The sequence below is a fragment of the Hylobates moloch genome, unplaced genomic scaffold (genome assembly GCF_009828535.3).
Source record: "Hylobates moloch isolate HMO894 unplaced genomic scaffold, HMol_V3 SCAFFOLD_2, whole genome shotgun sequence".
Classification (NCBI taxonomy): domain Eukaryota; kingdom Metazoa; phylum Chordata; class Mammalia; order Primates; family Hylobatidae; genus Hylobates; species Hylobates moloch.
Genome location: NW_026652277.1, coordinates 98,354,483 through 98,381,108, shown reverse-complemented (window position 1 = coordinate 98,381,108; position 26,626 = coordinate 98,354,483). Strand labels below are relative to the sequence as shown.

The window sequence follows — 26,626 nt, the reverse complement described above, 5'->3', positions numbered from 1 at the left end:
ATTAATTCCCTCCCAACATAATTCTTATAAATTAAAACCCCTATTGCTAAGCTTTACATAAGTCACATTTAAATATACATATAAGGATATATTTCTCTGGCTAAGATTAATAAGAGCATTTGAAATATAGACTAACTGAATCTATTGTGTTTTGAAGTGCTAAATTATGTTACCACGTATTAAATTACTTACTTTGAATCTTCCAATTATATTGAAACACCATTCTTCATTCGGACAGTTGATGCTGAGCAGTCTACAGTGGTCAATTACTTTCTCACAGTTTTTTTCAGTAAATCCTGATAAACAGCTGTAAATATATCAGTGTAAATTAGAAAAATTACAATTTAAATATTTTCAGAAAAGCCTATTAACATTATTCCAAAAGGAATAAGGCTTTGTTTAAATTATGTGGTATTATTAATCATTTTTTTCTACATACCTGTGATCTTAGCCAAAAAGCTCATATGTATGTATTTGGAAAGAATGACAGTAAACTACATTTTCAATGTATGCTCTTAATGATCTCTTTTGGGAATTTAAGAATAAAATAAACTTTGGCCTAAACTGATACTTAACAATACAATATATGTTTTGGAAAACTAGTGAAATGTGAAGAAAAAAGACGACAAATGTGACTTTTTAATGTCTAGTAGAGCCAGTATATGCTGATGATGTGCTAGCAGGAGTTAATGATGACTACATGAATGTGAGACAGGATAGAGTGCCAGTGGATGATAATGGTCTAGTTATAGTTGGGCTACTTATAGGACTTTTGTTTGTTAGTTGTCATTTTTACAATTGTTTTTCAAACAATCTATATTCCAGTCTACTGTACTTCATTAACTGCAATCTATAAGTTGCTAAAGAACACACACTGGTGTTCTGGCTTCCACTGCCCTCACTTCTAATTAATTTGTAGGAAACAGTCCTGTGCCTGAAATCATATTTAGTAAACTTTCTGTTATAAAATAAATGGGACCCCAAATGAAAGAATGTTTTTTCTAATGTAAACACCAAATATTTTAAGACCAAAAATATCACTTCTCATGACTTAAAGTTGGTAGAAGCTGATTTATTAATGAAGTGAATTTAACTATGTATTTATTAATTTAAATCTGTTATAAGAACACAAAATAATTTCATAAAAGGGATCAAAGGCCATGTTGGCACAATTTCACTGAAATAGCATCAATAAAATGCTTTAGTAATTTACCTTTGCTATAGTTTGAGGCACACAGCTTTGCATTTTCATCTTGCAGAATTAAATTATTTCTCCATTCACATCAGAAATAATCAACCACTTTTTTTCAGCACCCACCATATGCCAGCCACTAGGCTAATTACTTTTACACAATTTTCTTAAGTTCTCATTCAATTCTTGTAAGTTGTGAGATATATTATTATTTATCACTTTTATAAATGAGGAAACATACCCATAGAAATTACATTAGTTGCTTTGGCCATATTACTTACAAATTTTAGAGTGGTTAATAAAATTAAATTTGTCCTAATTTTAAGTGTATTATTATACTCTGCTATTCCATAGATGAAGACCTTTATATATTTTACTCTACTACTCCATAGATAGTAAGATATGTTACTTTACATCTCTCATTCTGAGGGGCTAGCTAGATATCCAGAAATCACTCCAAATACCAACTTAATGAAAGGTAGAATCCCTTCCTATTGAGGATGAGCATATAATAGCATAGAGAAGAAGAGAAGAGCTTTAGCATATCCTAAAAGTTGATGAGTTTCCATTTTCCTTTGGAGTTGGAATGGACTAAATTTGCCAAGAGCAGTTACAGACACATGTGACATTTGGGCTTATTTCATGTTACAGTTTCCAAAGAACAGGATCAGGTCTATGAATTGAAGAACCAATATTCAGTCATTAAGAAGAATCAGATCCAAAGGGTGTTGGATGAACACTGGGCAGCAGCAACTCTGAGAAAGTGTTTCTAAACAGAGCAGGTTTTATTGATCCAAAAAAAAAAAAAAGGCCAAAGATTTTCTACTCTCAGTACACACTAGGTAAGAGACCCCCCAAACACTATCTGCAATGTGTGGCTCAGAGAGGTTTGACCCAAAGGCAGAGGACTAATGTGTACTAGGCTTAATACCTGGATGACAAAATAATCTGTACAACAAATCCCCATGACCCAAGTTTACCTATGTAAGAAACTTGGATTTGTATCACTGAACTTAAAAGTTGTGTTTTTTTTTAAAAGAAGGGAAAATTTTCCTATTGATTTTCAGGCAATCATCTCCAATCCCCCACTCCCAGTGATGGCTTGAAATCTAAGAGGCACTTCCAAGTCTTACTCATAAGAAAAATGACATCCTATCAACTCAGCCTGCTGTCAAGGAAAAAGAAAGTTTCAATAGTAGCCTTGACATTTAAGAATGTAAAACAGAGAAAACAGAAGCAAAGTAAACAAAAGCAAACTCTGGAACAACATGGACCTTTTTAATAAACGTGTTTACGAAAGTGCATTAACTTCTGTTGAAATGCTCAGCGAGACTTATAGCTAACTAATTTGAACTACTCTAGGTGTCCAGCAGCCATTTTAGTCAGAGGCCAATTGTTTTAAATATGAGGAGAGAGAAAAGAAAGACCTTTCAGATCACCATGTTTCTAAAACATCCAATTTATAATTTGTTTTTATATAAAACTATTTTGAGACTTTAGGGTAAGGGTAACCACATGATTGTGATGGAAATATTTAAGGTGTCATTTTAGTGGTAAAATGGGAGATGATACATAGGAAAGTAGCGAGGATCTGTGAAGATACATGAAAAGGAAGAAAAAATAATGAAAATAAAATATATTAGTGGAAAAGATGAGACAAAAACAATACTTTTATCCTCTTTTACTTTTTCCTTCCTAAAATGATTTCTTACCACTGATTTAAATAACTTTCTATTATTAGGTTTCCTTTTGCCAATAAAGCCAATATTCATTAGTTAATTAGCTTTGCTGTATTTCTTGGTCATAGCATTCCAAACTTTGTCCAGTGACCTATGGAATGCACACTACTGATTTTAATGAGAAGTGTCGGGCACTGTTGGGAACACAGCATTAACAGAGTAGGGACAGCAATATCAGAACAAAATTCCATCGCCAGCATTTTGGTAAATGTTTTATGTAATACAGAACTACTAGTATTTATAACTGCTATTTCTTTTTAAAGTTGATTTATAAATTAAAATAAAAATCAGTGAAATAATATTTACTACATTTTAAATAGGTTTCAAAATGTATTTTTTCAAGATATTAAGAAAAGCCCATAAATTTAATACAATTAAAAATAAAATGTTCAATATTTTACTAACAATTAGTAAAAATTATTATTGTATTAAAATAATTTCATAAAGCAAAACATTAGAAAAAATATTTTTTAAAGAGTTAACTTCAAATTAGAAGTATACTTTTGCTTACAGTTTTCTAGCTGCTGAAATAGCTTTTTCAAACTCTATACTGTTCTAGTAAATGGAAAGGAGATAGTTATAAACTAACTTCAAATAGTTTTCTCTGCCTGTGGTAACTTGAAATACTCTCATCACTTGTTTGAAAACTTGGAATCAACTTTTGATACATTTTTTTTCCAGGAAATGAACAGTTATGTTTGTAATTTTTATAATGTTTAAGTTGTAATTTTTGTCTTAAAGCATTGTAGTTCACATTTGTCTCTTTGGTTTCATCAAGCATACATGGAGATTCTGATGGAAAGTTACTTGTATCAGTTTCAATGCTGTCATTGAACCTATTCGGCTACTTGGGCAAAAAAGCCTTTGAAGTAAATTAAGATTTATTCTTATAATAGAATCTTTGCAATACTATTGCATGCTTACATACTGTGACTTGTGTGGGCATAACAAATGTCTAGACTTATGGACTACTTCATATGACAAATTTATCTTTTAAGCATAAACTGAGCAACAAGGTCACTCTCTGGATTTCAGGAAGCAAATAATTCAGATGTAAAAGTTATTTAAAGATGAAAATAAGAATCTTAGACAAAACCATCTGTATTTGATAATTAAAATTAACATGTTATACCTCTATCCTAGAACATAGAAAGCTAATATTAAACCTATTAAAACAGCAACTCCTCTGCTTATTATACATTAGTTTATGGGGAAGGGAGAGAAAATTATAAATACATGAGTATAATGACAGATAGGGAGAGGCGCTATATAATTAATAAATTAAATCTGATAAAAGTGGAGGGAGAAATTGAGAAGAGGTATTTCAAGGCTGTGTCAGGATCAACAGGAAAGACATCTTTGAGGAGATAATATTTGAGTGAATGGCTGAAGGAAGTGTACAAACTGCTACTGTGCTTTCTGGGAAATGTGCATTTCAGAAAAGGGAACGGCAAATACCGAGGATTGAAGCAGGAGGTTCTTGAGATATTCAGGAAACATCTCAAAGATCAAAGTGGTGACTTAGTAGGAGACGGTGGCAGAGAGATAGGCAGGAGGAAAATATGGCTCACCTTGTAAGCATTTTAAATACTTTAGGTTTTATTAATGCATGGGAACCCCCTGAATGGCAGTGGCAGAGGAATAACATGATTTTAAAACATATATATTCTTTTTTTGTGGATAAAAAATGATAAACAAGCAAACTATTTTACAGTTGCTTTTCCTGTAACTTTCAACATCTAAAATAATCACAATCTGTTTTCTAGTTGCTCAGGTCAAAAACTACAGAGCCACTATATTTGTTCTTTTTCTTTCTCATTCAATCCATTCTAAAGAAACATTGTATTGACTCCATCTTAAATATACATCCACAATCCAACCCCTTCTTATTATGCCCTCTCTCCAATTCCTTTTTTTTTTTTTTTTTTTTTGAGACGGAGTCTCGCTCTATCGCCCAGGCTGGAGTGCAGTGGTGAGATCTCGGCTCACTGCAACCTCCGCCTCCCGGGTTCATGTCTTTCTCCTGCCTCAGCCTCCTGAGTAGCTGGGACTACAGGCGCCCACCACCACGCCCGGCTAATTTTTTGTATTTTTAGTAGAGATGGGGTTTCACAGCGTTAGCCAGGATGGTCTTGATCTCCTGACCTCGTGATCCACCCACCTCGGCCTCCCAAAGTGCTGGGATTACAGGCGTGAGCCACCGCGCCCTGCCGTTACCCTCTCTCCAATTCTAATCTAAGTCACTGTCCTTCCCAGATTACTATACTATAATTACTACAATAGCTTATTAACAGGTCTCTTTGCATGTGCCCATGTGTCTGTACAGTTTCGTTTCAAAACAACAGTCACACAACAATTTAAAAATATAAGCCAAATAAAGTAACTCATTTGCCAGCAACTACAATACTTGCCATTGTACTTAGAGTGAAAATGAAGGACTTTACAAAGGCATTCATGATCTAAAGCTGCCCCAGATTCTGGTTTCTCTTCTAACTTCATTTCTGCTACTTCCCTTGCTTTCTCCAGAGCAGTTAGTCTGAACTCATGCACTGATAGGGCCTGAATAGGTCAAGGATTTTGCAATAGGTACTCCCTCTGCCATGAACACTCTTCCCTTAGACAGCTGCACATTCCCTCACATCATTCAAATCTCCGCCAAAATATTAGCTTTTTTGATGAGATTTCCATTCACTATTTGACATGTACCTGAATGAAGGTTCAAAACAATGAGGTCAAGAGGGAGGCTATTGAAATGTTCCAGCTGAGAATTTGGCTTCAACGAGGGTGTTAACTTTCATAATGATAAAAGTGTTCATATCCATGATATGTAGTTATGGGAGAGTTTAAAGGATTTGTTGATGGACAAGACGTGTCAAAAAAGAGAAAAGAAGAAATAAAAGAGTAATGTAAATGAATATTGGCAGAAAAGAAGCTTTGCCCAGGGCTCAATAATCAATTATGAATTTGGAATACATTAAGTTTGAGCTGCTATATTAGATATATATAAAATGGACAAGAGTTTAATGGTAGGATGAAAATTAAACAGGTTTGGTGTTTTCAGGTCAATGGACATAGAAAAACAGAGTCAAGGAATTTGAAAGTGGATGTGTAAGTATGTTTTTTAAAAGAAAGTGGGGACCTGCAGGGGGTACTAGTCACAGGAACATCAATGCAGTCATATAATGGGAGGTGCCTGTTGCTTTTTTTAAAATTTATGAAATTTTGTCATTACAGTACATGAGTGAGTGAACTTGAAATACAGGAAGTGGCGATCAGAGAATGAAAGAATTTAAATTAAAGGTATTGCAAGGTGTGCAATTACAGGCATGATAACTTATAGGATAAGACCATGGGAGATGGACTGAGGTGAAGGAGAGGGGGAAATTAGCAAAATAATTATCAAAAAATTTAAACAACCAAAGTGAGTGGATTTCCAAGAGGGACACCAAAGTTATCAAAAAATATGACCACAGTGGTGATAAAGAAAAGGTCAGCAAGCTAGATGCTAAAACATTTAGTAAAGGATAAGCAGAAACTGAGAGAAAAGCTACTACAAAAGGAGCCAGGGAGAGGGGGAGGGGGAGAGAGAGTCAGAGAGAGAGAGAAGATACAGCTGCTGGCTAGGGTTTTCAGAAGGAGAAGGGAAAAAATGGCCTGAATATGGCAACAAGGGCAACCCTGTCTACATACTTCACTGTCTGTGGTACACAACTATAGAAGAATGAATAGTGACCAACTAAGAAGGCTACAAGAAAAATTGTCCTCAGGTTTCAGTGAGAAAAAGAAAGAAAGATACAGAAAAAATATTGTGGGCTGGGCGTGGTGGCTTATATCTGTAATCCCAGCACTTTCGGAGGCTAAGGCAGGAGGATTGCTTGACTCCACGAGTTCCAGACCAGCCTGGGCAACATAATAAGACCCCATATCCACAATTTCTTTTTTTCAAAAAATTAGCCAGGTGAATAGTCCCAGCTACTCGGTTACTTGGGAGGCTGAGGTGAGAGGATTGCTTGAGCCCAGGAGGTTGAGACTGACATGAGCTTGGTTCACAACACTACATGCCAGCCTGGGTGAAAACGTGAGACCCTGTCTCTAAAAAATAAAAAAATAAAGAAAAAGAAAATATATTGTGGATACTTGGAAAATATTCTGTGGACAAAATGAGATACAGAGGGCACAGTGGAAGAATACTGGATATTAAGAAATATTAGAGGTTGTGCAGAACATTATGGGGCTAAGTTTCCTTTAATCAGGTATGCCAGGAGGACTTAAAGATTTCATGATGTTAATTCAAATTTTATCTGCATATGTCTGCACTAACTTATTATTTTTTATATGGAAATTAATACATTCAAGGAAGGAAGAACGTTTATACTGATGAGAACGTATGTTCTTAAATGAGGCATTTAGGGGGCCAGATTACAGGATACCTCCTGTACCCTGTAACAATACCGCAGAATGTAAAGTTGTACTAATAGTAGCAAAAGCTACTCTTGATGAGAAAATGGCAACAATGTCCTAGATATTATTAATAGTTATATAGTTTATGACCAGAATCTGAAGTTAAAAACTATATTTAAACTTTAAAAAACTTTTCCCTATGTTAAATTTCAGAATGATTGATTCAAAAGTTAGCCTTATAAATGTGACTATTGATTTCAAGCAAAGAAAAATGTAGCAGCCCAGCTTTTGAGATAATTAACTCCAAAAGATAAAGCTTTGCTGTTGAAAATTATTGAGTGACCAAGTGGAAGCATTCCATTAATTAATACATTCCTCATGCAAATATGTGATGGCTATTTTAAAAATCATTTTTCAAAATTAATAAGAAAATATAATTTTATTATATGTTGAAATATGTCAACCTATGCATTTCTGCAAATGCAGTGTCCTATCTCAAAGTCACAGTGCATACTTGGTTATATTTGTGACATAAACTGAAAACCTTACTTTACCCATGACTGACATGGTGAGATTTATCACAAGCCAAATAAAATAAATGCTGAAACTGACTTGGGGATGGGGGTGGGGGAAGTTATGTTAATACATCAAATTGAAATTGAAGTAGTGTAAGTTATAATAATCTAAATCCAGGGAGTAGAAAACAGAAAAAAAAAACCACAATAAGCTGAGAATATAAAAGAGAATATCATTATCCCTTGAAATATCTCAGAATTTGGGAGGAGAAAATAAAAGGCTTAGAAAGCAAAATTCTCTATATCACAACATTTCTGATTTTTAAAAACATAGTATTCATATTTCTCTAATATCTAATCAGTGGCATATTTTACAAAGTTTTCTCCCAATTAATTTGGTTAAATAGTTGATTTTCAAATTTGAAAAATTGTTAGAAAGACACCAGCTGGTTTAACGAAACTTTATTTCCTGGTTCATTTCCTCATTTTACTCTAAATAGTAAAAATTTGATCCTCCTGATATGTTGAGAATATTGGAGTCATTGTATTCTGTAAAAATTAGAGTGTGTGTGCGTGCACGCGCGTGTGTGTGTAAAATGACAATATTAATAATGTAGTTCATGATAATCTTCAAAACCATTAAGTGATTTTGGTGAATAAACACTTTCCACTTTACAAAAGTGGGAAGTATGGTGGAGAATTCAGAAACCTACATATCAAGTCACAATGACTTTCCCTTCTCTACCCATGAACCTCCATCCAAGAGGTGATCCGGGACCCTAGGAGGCATCACTGGAGCTGTGTCCTGCAGCGCCGTGGACACTGCCACCTGTGTAAGTGAAGTGGAGCACAAGAGTCCTGTAGCTTTAGCACTGCCTTTGGAAAAATTTCCAAATGTCTATCGAGCTCTGTGAGCTCCTGACAAAACCCAGCACCATTAACTTTATGCCAACACTCACAATCAACCCACTATGATCTACCTTTGAGGCCATTAAAATTACTCCCTTATTACCATTACCTCAGATATCCTAGGAAGCCAGTGGTTTCCAAGTCATCCCTCACCGTGTGGTTCTTTTCCCCCAAGCAGCTCTGTACACTTCTTTCATATTCTTCTTAGGAATCTCTTTCCTTTGACTGTAAATTCTCAAGTGGTGGTTATTCTTTCTCCCTCTTCTCTCACAGCTCAATGTCTACATGTTGTATAGTTGTCTTCATCTTTTCCTCATGTCCTGTCCTCTTCCTTAAAAGCCTTACTTATTTCAAGATGATGCCATCAAACCATGCTACCCATATCTTCTCCTTGTCATAGTCATAGCTAACCTTCCTGAGCATCCCCTCTAATTCTTTAACATTTAACATCTGACTTGTTATCTTTCTCTAATGTAATCCCAACCTTTGTTTGTTTGTCTGTTTTGAGACAGAGTTTCGCTCTTGTTGCCCAGGCTGGAGTGCAATGGCACGATCTCGGCTCACTGCAACCTCCGCCTCCCAGATTCTATAGATTCTCCTGCCTCAGCCTCCCGAGTAGCTAGGATTACAGGCATGTGCCACCATGCCCAGCTAATTTTGTATTTTTAATAGAGATGGGGTTTCTCCATGTTGGTCAAGCTGGTCTTGAACTCCCGACCTCAGGTGATCCTCCTGCCGCAGCCTCCCAAAGCTCTGGGATTACAGGCGTGAGCCACCACACCCAGCAATCCCAACCTTACTTTGTTATTTTTTTCCAACTTTATTGAAGCATAATTGACAAAGTTGTATAAATTTAAAGTGTGAAGCGTGATAATATCTTGGTAATCATTGTGAAATGATTATCCTTAGTTAACATATCTGTCACCTTGCACAGTTATCATTTGTATGTGTGGGGGGATAGCAGGTAAGATCTATTCTCTTAGCAAATTTCAAGTATGCAATGCATCATTTTTAGCTATAGTCATTACTTTGAACATTAATTCCCCAAAAATTATTCATCTTTTTTTGTCTTTTTTTTACTGATAAATACTGTTTCTACATATTTATGAGATACATGTGATATTGTGTTTCATGCTTAGAATGTGTGATGATCAAGTCAGATTTAGGGCATCCATCACTTCAAGTATTTACCATTTCTATGTCTTGGAAACATTTCAAGTTCTCCCTTCTAACTGTACTGAAATATACAATATTGTAACCCTTTGAACAACCCATTTCTCTCAGCCCCAATTGCCTGAAAACCAGTATTCTGTTTCTATGACTTTGAATTTTAAAAATTTTACATATTAGTTAGATGATACAGTGTTTGTCTTTATCTGGCTGATTTATTTCACTTAGCATAATGCCCTCAACATTCATACACGCTGTCGCAGATGATAGAATTTCCTTCTTTATGTAGCTGTGTAATATCACATACATACACGTGCAAACACATCACATCCTCTTTATCACAATAGCCAAGTCATGGAGAACACCCTAAGTGCCTTCATTATTTCAATATCTGCGAAGTTTATTTATTTGCCACGTTAGCATCTCCTAGGAGCATACTGTCTCAACTCAAAGATCTGAATCTTCCCTCTAACTCTACAACCTACTGCCACTCTAGTATGCTATATACTACCATAATATATAACTACATTATCTTCTCAGTGTTAACTTACATAATCTTAACGTTAAGTATTTTATATTCTATGCACAGCCTCATTTCTCTTTCTAATTTACTCCTTGTAGTCCTTTTCTCCCCCAACGTTTATTCCATCCCACAATCCATTGACCCTACCAACACTTCAGTGTCTGTCTTCCCCATCATATTCTCTATTGCCTCCTTGTGTGAATTAGATTACACCTTTTACTTCTATAATCACTAATTGCATACACCCTTAAATCACTCTTTCCCCTCCATTGTCATAGCCTGGTAAAGGCTCAACCCTACTTTAATTCAACACCCTAGCTATTTCTGATGGGCATATGAGTAAATTACACTTAGTTTGAGATTGACACATATTATTGTAGACTGAACTTACTTTAAATTTATGTTCACTAACTTCAAGGAGATGCTGTAGCATATCAGTAATACTCTATTTTCCTCATACTCACTTGGATTACTATTTCATCAGACATTGCTGCTTATTTCACTTGAGTAACGCAGCCATCAGCACTTTCCAAATGATTCAACGACCACACATTCAAAGCAACCTATTCTATTTTTCCTTCTATTACAATTCATTTAACATCGCCATCCTATCTAAGCTAACTCTTCTGCTTGTGCCCTATATCCAAACCCATTTCTACTACTATCTAAAAATAAACTATTTTGAACTTTCCTTAGTTGCCAGTTTATTAGCTTCTCTAATAATTGTGTGTATTTTTCTCATCTTAACTCACGGGGTCCTTTTAAATCTCATGTTCTAATCCATTAACTCCCTCAAATATGAGTGTCCCAAGTCTCAGTCGAAAACATTCTCATGTTCCTATCTGGGTTCAATGTGAGGTAATTTCATTGAGTTTCCTGTTTTATTTTTATTTTTTTCTAAGCTAACCTCTTTTATTTATTTATTTATTTATTTATTATTTATTTTACATTTAGAGACTACAAGTGCAGTTTTTTGTTTGTTTGCTTGTTTTTTGTTATTTTAACATGGATATATTACATAGCGGTGAAGTCTGGGCTTTTAGTGTACCCATAACCCGAATAGTGAACATTTTACGCAATAGTTCATATTTCATTCTTACACCCTCTCCCACCATCCCACATTTTAGAGTCTCCAATATCTATTATTCTACCCTGTACATCAATGTGTACCCATTGTCTAGTTCCCACTTATAAGTGAAAAGATTAGGCTTTTTACTTTCTGGTTCTGAGTCATTTCACTTATGATAATGGTCTCCAGTTCCATCCATGCTACTGCAAAGACATGATTTTATCATTTTGGGTGGCTAAATTGTATTTCGTGGTGTGTGTGTGTGTATGTGTGTGTATCACGTTTTTAATCCAGTCATCCATTGATGGACACTTAGGCTGATTCCATGACTTTTCTATTGTGAATGGTACTGTGATAAATATATGAGTGCAGGTGCTATTTTGATATAATTATTCCTTTTCTTTTCGTTAGATATCCAGTAGTAGCATTGCTGGATAAAATGGTAGTTCTATTTTTAGCTCTTTGAGAAATCTTCATACTGTTTTCCATAGAGATGTACTAATTTATTTTTCTATCAACAGTATGTAAGCATACCCTTCTCTCTGCATCCTTGCCAACATCTGTTGTGTCTTGACTTTTTAGTAATAACCATTCTGACTGGTGTAAAATGGCATCTCACTGTGGTTTTAATTTGTATTTATCTGATGATTAAAGATGTTGAGCACTTTTTATATGTTTGTTGGCTGCTTTTATGTCTTCTTTTAAAAAATATTTGTTTATGCCTTTTGCTGACTTTTAGTGGGGTTATTTGATTTTTTCCTTGCTGAGGTGTTTGAGTTTCTTGTAGATTCTGAATACTAGCCTTTTGATGGATGTTTTCCTTGAAAATGTTTCTCCTATTCTATAGGTTGTCTGTTCACTCTGTTGACTTAAAATTATACTAAAAGGTTATAGTAACCAAACAGCATGGTATTGATATATAAAAATAGACACATAGATTAATGAAACAGAATAGAGAACCACATACCTACAACAAATTGATCTTTGACAAAGTCAACAAAAATATACATTGGGGAAAGAACATCCTGTTCAGTAAATAGTGCTGGGAAAAATAAAGAATTTTATGCAGAAGACTAAAACTACACCCCTATCTCTTAACATATTCAAAAATTAACTCGTTAGATTAAAAACTTAAACATAAGACCTGTCATTATAAAAATCCTAGAAAAAAAAAAAACTAGGAGAAACTTTTCCAGACATTGGCCTAGGCAAAGAATTAATGACTAAGTTCTCAAAAGGAAATGCAACAAAAACAAAAATAAACAAAAATTGAATATAATTAAACTAAAAGGCTTCTGCACAGCAAGTTTCCTGGTTTTAAATATCATGTCTCTGGCACTGGCTTCCAAATTTACATATTTAGTCCTGATAGCTTCTCTAAAATGGAAACATACTTGATACCTACTTCAATATCTCTACTTGGCTCTATTAGGTGTCTTCTCTAACATGTTCAAAACTGACATCTTGTTTTCCACTCCTGCCAACCAGGCCCTTCTTTCTACAGATTTTTCCATTTTGGAAATGGTATTAGAAAACTGTTTAGGTTTATTTCCCAACCTTTCAATTGAGCAAACAACCTTAGAGTTACCCTTGACTTATTTGTGTTACCTCACATCTAATCCTTCAGCAAAATATTGAATTATTCTTAGAGATATAGTCCAGATCTGACCCTTAATTACCATCATTTCAAGTCATCTTGATGGCAGTGTCAGTCACCACCAACTCTGGGCTACATAGTCATAGTAGCTTTCTAGCTGGTCTCCCTTCCCTTGGGAACATACACCAACACTCTATTTAATAAAATTGAGTCAGAGTGATCATTTAAAGCAGTATCTGGCTACTGGAATGTAAGTTTCTTACAAAAAGAGCTTTTTTGCTTTTTAATTTTTTTGGCCTTTTTTATGGTTGCAGAAGAATTTTACTTAGAGTAGGAAAGTTTCTGAAAAACACATATATATTCTTTAAATTAAATAAATTAGTCATTTCATGTCACAGCCCAAGTCAAGACCTTCCATTTCAATCAGTAAGATCCAAAATAATTATTATAAACAAATTATATAATGAATCAAATAAATTAGAAAATATTTACATAGCAAAATAATTTAGAAATACAAAAATGAATAAAACACATTCTTCTTGAATATCTTACAGTAGAGTGGATTTTGTAGTAATTCAAAATCATTTTCATAAAGTAGTCAGCAATATTACAGAAATATTTGATTTTCTTTTAGTAGATAACTAATAATTGAGTGAGCAATAAAACCACTTGTATGGCTAAAGATTAACCATTTAAAATATGTGAGCAATCTAACTCAGTGGTTTGTAAAGAATTTCAGTATATTTACGTGGAAAGTTTTCAGTTGTAAACAACATAATCCTAACTCAAACAGACTAAACCAATGCAGGGAATTACTGGCTCATATTGTTAAACTGTCTATAGGTAGTTCTTTCTTTGTTAAGAATTTGATCATTGTTCTGGCTCTCCTTTTAATCCTTTCAGCTCTATATCTGTTTTGGCTTTGTCTCCTTGCTGGACTTTATGGTTGCAAAACGACCTCCAGTTGCACAATTACATGCTGCAATACAGTTTCTTAGTGTCACTGTAGAGTGTGACTTTCATTTCCCTTTAAAACCTCTAGTAGGAGTTTCACTGTTAATCTTAAGTGCAGACTTTCTTCCAAATGTTTTCAGTATCAACACGCAAAAGTGCCAAATATACCTTGAAAAAATTTACGTTCTAGGGCCAAACGAGCAAGTAGGGGGTGAAAAAGTTATTTCACTTTTGTAGACGGAGAGCAGTAATGCTGGAGAAGAGTGAGAGGAATTCTCTAGGAATTCCTAGTATTTGGATGGATAAACCACCACCCAAATACTGGTCAAGTATCCTTTTTAAAATATTTGTTTCATTTTTTTGCAATTGCTGTATTTCACAGACTCCATTTTATTTTCAAATCATTATCCAAAGTATTCACATAAACAATCAAACCATTCTTCCATAATTTAAGAGAGTCACCAAAGTTGTATTCGATCTGTCTGATACCTCCAAGACACCAATTATTCCTTTTCCTTTCCTATCAGACTCTACTTGTGTGCTACCTGCTCCCAGCATTGCCACTTTTGATACTTTACAACTCTTTCTGCTTATAATAATAACATTTTTATGCTAACTTCCCATAGACACGTAAAGCTTTCAGTCTTCTAGGTGGTAAGGAATTTTCTGATTTTTAACTACAGGAGAAAATTAATTTCTTTCTAACTGTATTGCTTTAAGTTACTAGGTACCAAATAAAAATTTCCATAACCAATGTTTCACTGTCTTCCTCAAGGAGGTAATTTTGCCTCAGTTTCTCTCTCATCTACCCATATAAATTTAGATCTGTAGCATATGTTCAGGTAGGGAAACTAATATCATCATAATCACTCTATTCTTCTCCTTTCCACATTTGACTCCTTTTCACCTTAACACATTTTTTTCCTCCCAAATTCAGAAGAGTAAAACTTCAGTAGAAAAGAGTAGTTAAAGTAGGTGGAAGGTATAAGACAACTTCCCTCATTGAAGTTGTGTCTTCAGATGAGGTGTCTCCAGATCAGGAGCATCAGAATCATTTACGACTTGATTGGAAATGCACATTTGCAATCCTCATCCCAGATCTATTAAATTATAAACACTAGAGACAAGGAACAACCATTTGTACTTTAGCTCTTCAAGAAGTTCTAATTTTAAAGTGTTAGTCACTGACCTAGGAAAACATACCTCATAAGTTAGTAACACACAGATAAATCCTTAACATAAAAGCATTGAAGTCAAGTCATTTTTATTTTTATTATTATATTCACTGATATTCTTTGACTCATATGAGAACAGAAAAATAGATTTCAAGATTAATTTCCTATCTTTTTTTCAACTTCGTACTTAATTAATATTTATTGTATCTCCATTATTTCACCTGAGTCAGAGTTAGCATTTTTTTTTTAATCAGTCAGTTTTATGTTTGGGGAGGAGATGTATCTGTTTTTTTTTAAGTTGATCACTTTTCTAAGTACATTTACTAATATACTAGCACATTAAGGCATAGAAATAGAGTTGTAAATTAAAAGTAAATATTTTTAAAGGGATAGCATTTAGGTTTATTAATGAATTAACACACGATTGAATGCAAAAATTTGACAGAATGGGTTAGAGTTTTCAATATCTTTACATAATGATAAGGTTTATTGTCACTTCCTTTGAAAAAGTCATATTTCAAAAGGTTAATTTAAAAAAAAAACTTTAAATTTGGATTCCTTTGAAATAGATTAAAGCATTGTATAGTGTGAAGTGGATGCATATTCTAAGTTCCTTTTCAGTGTGTTCCAAGGCTATTCTGTACCCAACATGTTAATTTTCTGCTTTTATGAATATTCTAAACTTTTGAGGCTACTTACTGCTTTTCAATAATGCCCAACAGAATTTACTTTAAGCAGTCAGATAAAAGTCAAGCAAATGTGAAGAGTACAAATTGTATTTCTTAATGATGTGAGAAAATGTCTATAAAGCTATTTAAAATTGACTAAATTATATGCCCAGATATTTGGGTCACTTCTGCCATTTATAAATGAGTAATCTGTGGCAAATTATTACTTAAAGAAAGAATGAATTCCTAAAAGTCTGCCTAAAGACCCTAACTAATATCTGTCTGCTGAGGTCTGTGAAATACAGGAAGAAATAGCTATTCTATTATTTTAAAATATTTCAACATTATACGTGCATAATAGAAACAATACTATGGAGACATATCTCTCTCTTTTCTTTCTAGACCTTCAATTATTATTTGATTATATTAAAACCTCCATTATGAAACAAAGTATTTATAACTGTACACCTAAATTATGCTTGAGAATTTCTCAAATATTTATTTTAAATTAATACCACAACAATTAACCCAAAACATGCAAAAAAGTTTTACTTTAACTTTAAATAGAATATTATATACCATTAAGTAAAAGTTAGGGTTAAAACCAGAACATCATTATATTTTTATTCACATGATTTAAAAATCCATGTATTTTGTATTAAAAATAAACAGAAAATTAATTATACCTGCAATGATAATCTTTCTCACACTTCTTACATGTAGCGTTATTCCTCAAAGGAAATGACTCACATGATGTTTGAATGCTCTTACAAAGCCAATCTGTAAATATTGGTGAACAGATGCACATAACATCCTAAGAAAGATTAAAAAAAATTTTTACAAAGTATTTTGGATATTTCAAAGGTAATGAATGGGTTCTTACCTGGGGAAGGGTTAAAATTAGTGTCACGAACTTGGAGTATAAATTATGTCAGCAATGTAGCAGATTCTATTTTCCAAAATGTCACAACACCATCTCCCATCTCACACACTCTTCTTGCTATGTGAAATCAAAACTCCTCTATTAAGAATTAGCGACTATATTCCCTTCCTCTTGAATGTAAGCAAGATTGTGACCATGGAGACAATGATGCTTTAAAGGCCATATAGATTCTATCTAATTATCTTAGGATACTTGCTCTTTGAACCCAGTCACCATGCTCTCAGGAAGCACAGGCCACATGGAGGAATCATGTTTAGGATTGTGGCTAATAGGCCCAGTTGTGGGCCAAGCTAACAGCCAATATTAACTACCAGACATATGAATAAGAAAACCTTCGGCCGGGCGCGGTGGCTCACGCTTGTAATCCCAGCACTTTGGGAGGCCGAGGCGGGCGGATCACGAGGTCAGGAGATCGAGACCACGATGAAACCCCGTCTCTACTAAAAATACAAAAAAATTAGCCGGGCGTGGTGGCGGGCACCTGTAGTCCCAGCTACTCGGAGAGGCTGAGGCAGGAGAATGGCGTGAACCCAGGAGGCGGAGCTTGCAGTGAGCCGAGATCGGGCCACTGCACTCCAGCCTGGGTGACAGAGCGAGATTCCATCTCAAAAAAAAAAAAAAAAAAAAAAGAAAACCTTCAAGATGAAGTCCAAGTCTAGACACTTCCTGATGACAACCTCGGAGGGACTCTAAACAATATCCTAGCTGAGACAAGTCAGCTCACAGTACCATAAGAGATAATAATAAAATAATTATTTTAAGCCACCAAGTTTTGGGATGACTATTCATAGAAAATAAACCATTGGCACCTGAAACAAGTCCATGCATCCATGGGCAGGTAAAAATAAAATGAAATTAAATTTGCTGAGCAAAAGTTAATTTCACCTGCATTCAAAATACAACCTAGTCATCATATTTCTTCCTCTTGCTGTCCTCCTTATTTTTTCCTCTCTCTTTTCTTTATTATCATTATCATCAACATCATCATCACTACCATCGTTTTCATTATCACATTTACCTGAACAAGATTTATTAAGATTCCAAGGTAAAAAGCCCATATACTTAAAATTGATGATTTTGTTTTATTCTCATGGAATCCAATCAAAATTTATTTAATTTAACCCAAAACTAACGTTGAAAGAGGTATATAGCTTGCCCAAGCTCATACATGGTAGCAGTGCAAATGATAATATGTACAATCTTCCAAGTAATTTATCTACAAAATAATTATTCTAATGAATAATAGAGAATATTAAATAATATTAGAGAATATAAATAATGAATAATAGAGAAGCAAAATAGAATTAAAGTACTTCTATGAATTAATAGTTAAGCATACATCCATTAAAAGTCGCTTCTTATATTAAGATTCTTTTAACTAGTAAAGTTAGAGAATGTGTTCAATCATTCATTATTGTCAACTTTAAAAGCAAAACATTTTAAACAATATTATTAATAGTTCTTGATGGATTATTGTATTAGTTTTCTATTTATATAACTTTTTATTTATATAGCAAATTATTACAAACTTAGTAGCTTAAAGGAACAACAACAACAAAAAATCATTATCTTAGAGTTCCAGAGGTCCTAAGTCTGAAACGTTTCAGAAGGCTAAAACCAAGATGTCGGCTGTGTCCCTTCTGTAGGCTCTACAGGGAAATGTTCCCCTAACTTTTCCAGCATATTCTAGAGGATACATTCATTTTTTCATTTATGGTCCCTTCCTCCATCTTTAAAACCAGCCTCATTACATCATCAAATCCCCTTTTGACTCTGATTCTTCCATCTCTCTCTTCCATTTTAAAGGGCCCTTGTGATTACACTGGATCCACCCAAATAATCCAAGATAACATCAGCTGATTAGCAGCCTTTACTCCATCTGCAATCTTAATTTCCTCTTGCTGGGTAACATAACACATGCACATATTCCCAGGATTAGTGCATGGACATGTTTATTTATTTTATTTTTATTTTATTTTTTGGTGGAGGATGAGGGGTATAGTCTGCCTACTACAATAATAGTTTCCTTGATTTTTAGAAGAAGCATGTATTATTGATCTTTGCCCTTGTATCTCCAAATATTTGGGTCTAGTATACTGTACATTGGTAACAAATCTTTGCGTATTGTGGAAGAAATTTCAGGGGGAGTACAAGATGTTCTTCTATAAACTTTTATCTGTATATTATGTTGTATATAATTTAACTAATTATTCTCAGCAAAAGTTCAGCATTTTTTTTGACAAAATGGGCAGTTCTCCAGGGAAAAAAAAAAATTCCTTTTCAGAGTGTTAGTAACAAAAAGTTCAGGAGGTTGGAAAAATAATCTCTTAAAGTTCTTTAAAGAGTTAATGACAAATAGGAATCTAAAATGAAAAGATAGTAATTTGTGAGAAGAGCTAACAAAATATTTCCTAGTCTTATTTATTTAAATGTTAAATTGAAAAGTTAAAGTATAACAACATTGAATAACTAAAAGATGAAAAAAAGCAATAAGAAAAAATGAAGAGTGTACAAATTTATATTCCTTTAAAAGGGATAATACTGATGGAAGAGCAAAGTTTTTTCCTATATAAACAGGAAAAATTAAAATAAGTAGATTGTTCTTGTTTGTCTGAGTTTAACAATTAAACTACCTTAATAAGGATTCTAATTCTTTATTCTTTTCAAATTGCTTGGTAATAGTAAAAAAAAATTAAAACTACTCACTTATATGTTAGATTGAGACTTACATTTGATATTTTGATGCAGTCAGTACCATTCTGACATGGTACTAATGAACACTCACTGACATCGGTTTCACCATTTTGGCTGGAAGATCCTTTTGGGCATTCATAAGTGTAAGCAGAACTGCAATTTGGGCAAATTCCTCTTTTCCAACAAAGCAGAGAAACACAAGGTTTTGTTGACACTTCACAGGATGGACCTTAAAAAAATCACACACAAGAAAGAAAAAAAAAAAAAAGGAAGGCAGGAAAGAAGAAATGAGCATAGATATGTAGCAAAACATTCTAGAAATTTCTCTCGAGTTTATGAAATATTTTTCTTTAACAAATATATTGCAGTGTAAGTTATATATTATAAAATTCATTCACTGCAATTCTACAATTCAATAACTTTTGCAAATGTATAGAGCTACTCAAGCATCATCACAATGCAGTTTTAGCACAATTCCGTTACCCAAAGAAGAGCTCTTTTGTAGTCAATCTTTGTACCCAAGCCCAGTTACAGGCATTTCATTAGAAAGGTATGATGGAGTATGTGGTCTTTTGCGATTGGCTTCTTTTGCATAGCAATTTTTTAAAGATAATTTTCATGTATCATGTATCAGTAGTTGGTACTTTATATTGCTAAAGAGTAATTCACAATATATACATTTTGTTAATCCATTCTTCCTTCAGTGGACATCTGTTTTCAGTTTTTGGTTCTTATGAATCATGAATTCATATACAATTTTTGAGGGAATATACATTTTTTTATATTTCTTGAAAAGATTCCCAGGAGTGAAATTGCTGGATTCTATGGAAAATTCATGTTTAATATTTTAGGAAACTGCTAAACTGTTTTCCAAAGTAGCTGTGCCATGTTAACATTTCCACCAGCGATGTGTCAGCTTTATGTTTCTCCACATTCTTGCCAACATTTGATATTGTCCGTTTTCTTTATTATAGTCATTCTAGTAAATGTACAATGGTATCTCACTGAGGCTTCAATTTTCATTCACTAATGACTAATTATTTTTAGCATCTTCTGGTATGTGTATTAATCATTTGTGTATCTTCAAAAATGAAATGTCTTTTTAAATCTATTAACTATTTTTAAATTGTATTATCAGCTTTCTTATGATTGAGAACATTTTTTGAGTGAGTTCTTGGTATATACTGAATAAAAGTCCTTTATGATATACGTGATTTGGTTTTCCATTTTCTCACTTGTTGACATTTGGATAGCAAAAGTTTTTATTTAATGAAATCCAATTTATCAACTTTTCCTTTATTTAATTAAGTCCATTTTGTCATTTTTATGTCATATATTTTGGTATCATATAATTGGTGTCTAATAATATTTTGCCTAACCCAACGTCATGAAGACATTTTAATATATTTTATAATTTTAGCTCCTATGTTTAGATTCCTAATCCATTTGAGTTTATTTTTTATATGGTGTGGGATAATGATTTAGCTTATATGTTTGACATATACACATACAATTGTTATGACACTTTTTTCTTTTAAGACTCTCTTTTCCTCGTTTGTTTGTTTAGCAACTGTTAAAACTGACCTATTATAAATATGAAAGTTGATTTCTGGCATATCTATTATTTTTTCCTGATTTATATGCCTTTTTATGTGCAATAACCCACTGGCCAGATAAATACATAATGCATACAGCTATATGGTAGGTTTTGAAATTGGGTAGTCATTCAATCTTTCCTTTTTTCCAAAAATCATTTTGGCTATGCTATGGATTCTTTTTGTAGTTTCCTATAACTTTTTCTATGAGCTTGCCAATTTCTACACAAAAGCCTGCTGGAATATTATAGCAATTTTATTAAATCAATAGATAAAATTGGGAAAAATTTCCATCCCAACAAGATTGAATTCCAATCAATGAATATGCAATGTATCTCCATTTTTCGGCTATTCTTGCATTTCTCTCAGCATTGTTGCATAGCTTTAAGTTAAAGTCCTGCATTTATTTGTTAAATTCATATCTAAGCATTTTGAAGGTCTTGTAACTAGAATTGCTTTCTTAATTTTATTTTTGAATTTTATTTTTATTTATTTATTTTTTTCAGTCAGAGTCTCGCTGTATTGCCCAGGCTGGAGTGCAGTGGCATGATCTCAGCTCATCACAATCTCCGCCTCCTGCATTCAAGTGATTCTCCTGCCTCAGCCTCCCAAGTAGCTGGGACTACAGGCATGCATCACCATGCCCAGATAATTTTTGTATTTTTAGTAGAGATGGGGTTTCACTACGTTGGCCAGGCTGGTCTCGAACTCCTGACCTCATGATCCACCTGCCTCGGCCTCCCAAAGTGCTGAGATTACAGGCGTGAGCCACCATGCCCAGGCTTGAAGTATTGTTTTTAATATACAGAAAGGCAAATTACTTGTGTATATTAGCTTGTAGTCTGAAAACTGGGTGCTAGTAGTTCTTTGGGGGATTCCTTAGGATTTTCTACATATTAGATCATGTCATTTGTGAATAAAGACAGTTTTACTGCTTTCCTTTCAACTAATATGTCCGTGTGTGTGTGTGTGTGTGTGTGTGTCTAACAAATAGCCTGGAACCTCCTATGTTCCAGTGTTAAATAGAAATGGTGAAAGTAGATATCATAGTCTTGTTCCCAATTCTTCCAAGAAAAGCTGTCAGCCTGACACCTTTAGTATGGTGTTCCCTGGACATTTACCATAGATGCTTTTTATCAGGCTGAGGGAGTGTGTTTCTATTTATAATTCGTTGAGAGTTTTTATAATGAATAGGTGTTAGATTTTGTGATATGTTTTTCCTCCAACTATTGAGATGATTATGTAGGCTTTGTCCTTTATTATTTTAATATGGTATATTACATTAATTGACTTTCAGATATCAAACTTATCTTGAATCCTGGGGGAAAAAATCGTACTTTATCAGGATAGAAAAAATATTTTTATATGTGATTGGATTCAATTTGCTTATATTTTGGTGGAGATTTTTTATCTTTATTCATAAGGGTTATTGGTCTTTAGTTTTCTTGTGGAAGCTTTGTCTTTGGTTTTGGTATGAGGGTAACACTGGCCTGATAGCATGACTTCAAAAGTGTTCCTTTCTCTTCTCTTTTTTCCTTTTCTCTTCTTTTAAGAGATTAGTGCCAGTTAGCGAGGATTGGTACTAATCTCTTAAATATCTGGCAGGTCTATATGAATTTTCCATTTCTTCTTGAGTCAGTGTTGGTAATTTACATATATTTAAGAATTTATTCATTTCCTCTAAGTCGTCACATTTGTTGGCCTAATGTTGTTCATAATATCTCCTTATAATCTTTTAAATTTTGAGTGGTCATTAATGAGTCCTCACTTTCAACGCTTATTTTATTTACTTGTGTCTTTCCTTGTATTTTTTCCTTGTTCATTCCGACTAAAGATTTGTCCATTTTGTTTTCCTCAAAAATCAATTTTTTTGTTTCATTGATTTTCTCTAAGAAGTTTTAATGATTTCTGTGCAAATCCTACTGTTCTCTTTTGTTTGTATGCTTTGCATTTAATGTGTTTTTTTTCCATGTATTTAAGGCTGAAGCTTAAAATATTGATTTGAGAGTTCTTTTTCTGGTGTAGAAACTTGGAACTGTAAGCACTGTTATAAGCGCTTAAGCACAGTATAAGCACTGTTTTAGCTAAGCACTGTCTTAGCTACAATCATAATTTTTCATATGGTTCCATGTTATTTTTTTCTTCTTTCAGGTTATTTCAGAAATTTGTTGTTTATAATAATTTCCAGATATGTGAAGATTTCTAGAAACAATTCTGTTGTTAATTTCTAAGTTAGTTTTGTGAGGGTTGAGGAACGTGTATGATATGATTTGTATTCCTTTAGATTTATTAAGACTAATTTTCTGGCCATGCCTATTTGTGGATACACTATCAACAGCAGAGTTGTACAGTGAGGTTTGGCACTCGAAGGGATGTGAAAGCAAGTGCCTCTTTAAACTTGATTTCCTAGGCATTTCCTTTAAACTTGATTTCCTCCCCTTAGTCCCCACTCTAGTAAGATCATGCGAATAGAGTTAACAAACTAGTATTATGAAGGTCCAAGCCTGGGGTACCCACTGCAGCTTGTATAGAACTTGGATCAGCAGGTGTTTTACTTCACAGTTAACAAACACTTGTCAGTCTGCTCAATGTGCTGTCAATAGGCACACCATAGTGACAATAAAACATAACTGCAGTAGTAGGCTGACAGGCCTTGCCATCTCTGTGAACTTCTAGATTTTGAAAACAAAATTTACTCTTTTACTCCTCTTAGCTTGAGTAAGGCTTTGGACAATTGATACGTGTTAGAAAAAACTGCAAAGGGAGATATCTGACTCCCAGCTAAAAATGATATATGTGGACTTCGAAAATTAAGGTATTTGTACTTCAAGTTTATAACCATTTTCATCCAAATCACTATATAGTGCAAGACTTTTTAGTAAACAACATATTTATTGAAAAATTTCTTATATCCAACTCATTTATTACTATGTGATCCTCATATGCACCAGCATTTCGTGTTATCATTTTTCTTATTTTAGCTATTTTAATACGTATGTAGCAACATATTATTGTGGCCTTAATTTGTATTTATCTCATGGTCAGTGACATTGAACATCTTTTCATGTACTTATTTGCTATCCTTATAGCTTCTTTATTGAATTTTCTCCTTGTATTTTTTATCTATTATTTATCGAGATTTTTGGATTTTCATGGTATTGAGTTTTGAGATGCCTTTCTGTCATCTATATATGACTCCTTTGTCATATATGTGGTTTGCAAGCCTATCATTTGTCTTTTAATCTTCTTAACATGGTATTTCTAGAAAAAATATTTTATTTTTATGAACACGGATTTATCTATTTAGTTTTTCTTTTATGAATTGTGCTTTTAGTGCCATATCTAAGAGCTCTTGCAGTGATCCGTTCTCATAAGCTTGACCCCAAGATTTCAAAATGGGAAGAACTGTTTTTTCTGAGGTGAAAGCATTGTGTTGTGCACATTTTAAGATGTGATTTTCTGTGCCTTGGCTTTTTAATTTGCCTGATCCCAACGCTTCTCAATTTCCCCAGAATTCCTGAATAAAAAGTCTGACAATGGTCTCCATGTTATGCTTCAGAAACACCATATTTATTTATTTTAATGGAATGTTTGATGAAAAGAAAATGATCATATATGCTTAGACCCCCAAATTATCAGACTTTTTCTTATGTAAAATATTCTTTGTCACAGCTATGAAGCAATTAAAGTAATGCTTTAATTAATTTAGAATAATGTGTCTATTGACACTGATTATATGTCAAGAAATACTCTATATACTTGGATTATAGTAATGTATAAAATAGATTTTGACCTCATGAAGTCATGAATTTACAAGGAAATAGAACACATTTAAAATACATATAATCAATTAATTATATAGTATGTTTACTAGTAATAAATGATGTTAAGAAAAATAAATCAGTAAAAGGATTTCTAAGAAGAGTTCTTAAGAGAGGGGGCACATTGTGTAGCCTCAAAGATGCAAGGAATATCTAAGATTTATAGAAATAATGGAATGAGTCCTGTGGATAGGTTGTTTAAGAGTAAAGTGGGCCAGGTGCTGTAATCCCAGCACTTTGGGAGGCTGAGGTGCACCGATCATGAGGTCAGGAGTTCGAGACCAGCCTGGCCAAGATGTTGAAACCTGTCTCTACTAAAAATACAAAAATTAGCCGGGCATGGTGGCAGGCACCTGTAACCCCAGCTACTTGGAAGGCTGAGGCAGGAGAATTGCTTGAATCCAGGAGGCAGAGCTTGCAGTGAGCCGAGATTGCGCCACTGTACTCCAGCCTGGGCAACAGAGGGAGACTTCATCTTAAAAAAAAAAAAAAGGAATAATGTGAACACCAACTTCCCTCATCTTGCTGTATTTACATTTTTCAGTTCAGATAATGTTCTAAAATAATATATTATATAAGGATTTGTGTCTATAATTTTTTGCCTTCATTTAAATATAAGCTCTACTCGAGCAGGTAATTGTTTGTTTTGTTGGCTGATTTATTACAAGCAAATAGAATGCTGCTACCCTACAATAGATTCTCAATAAATATTTGGTGAAAAAACAAGTAAATGAATAAACAAAGAGTGTATCAACAGAGAAAACAGCAAATGCAAAGACTTTGAGTTGAGAGCATGCTTAGGTATTCAAGAAACAGAACGAAAACTAAGAGACTGCGTCAACAATTGTATGGGTATGGAGATGAGCTCAGAGGAGGATGTAATAAACTATTTCAGGAATTCTGGCATTTACTGCTTTTAGATTCTATGGAAAGATTATGGAGCATTTTGTTCTAAATAGTGGCATGATTTCACATTTTCAAAATATTTCTCTACAAGTAGCCTGGAGATGTCCAAGAAGGAAAGCAGAGAGACAAGATTTTAGACTACTGCAGTATTTCAGTAATGGAATTATAGAGACTGGATTAGGATGCTAGTGAAGAAGACAGTGAGAAAAAAATCATGCTCTAAATATATTTTGAAAGTACAGTCATCTACATTTGTTGATGGATTCAAAGTGAAGGAAAAGGAAAAGGAAGATTTAATCTTTTTTTTTTTTTTTTTTTATGTAAGTAACCAGAAAGAAAGGATTAATCTTTTCTAAGATAGGGAAAAAGAATTTAAGGGAAGAAATCAGAATCACTTTTAAATATGTTAATTTCAACATACTTATTACACATCCAAGCGAGGTTGGTTTATAGGCAGTTAATTAGAGTGATCTGCAGTTTCCGGGCTGAGGTCATAAGTGAAGATAAATATTTGAGATTTGCCTGTATGAGGATAGTATTTAAAACCAAGAGAACAGGTATGATACTCTAGGGAAAAAATGGAGAGAGAGATGACAACACTGATATTTAATGTTACTATAGCAGAGTTGCGCTATCAATGTATAGAATGTGCACTTCAATGTACAGAAAATATAAAGATGGGAAGGTACCTGAAAAGTTATTAAGAAAGAACAACCAAGGAAGGGGGAATGTAGGCGAAACAAGAGTGTGATGTT

General features: G+C 33.7%; 1 protein-coding gene across 2 annotated transcripts in view; it reads right to left on the bottom strand.

The window, feature by feature from the left end:
* Positions 1-26,626, bottom strand: part of EYS (eyes shut homolog) — a 2,056,951-nt gene that overhangs the window by 1,744,424 nt on the left and 285,901 nt on the right. For both annotated transcript variants that reach the window (XM_032154320.2, XM_032154329.2), the window contains exons 6-8: positions 19,585-19,778; positions 16,599-16,726; positions 193-307 (exon numbers count right to left, since the gene is read on the bottom strand). In XM_032154320.2, the coding sequence (XP_032010211.1) occupies positions 193-307; positions 16,599-16,726; positions 19,585-19,778 (437 nt within the window). The remainder of the gene's footprint in view (positions 1-192; positions 308-16,598; positions 16,727-19,584; positions 19,779-26,626) is intronic.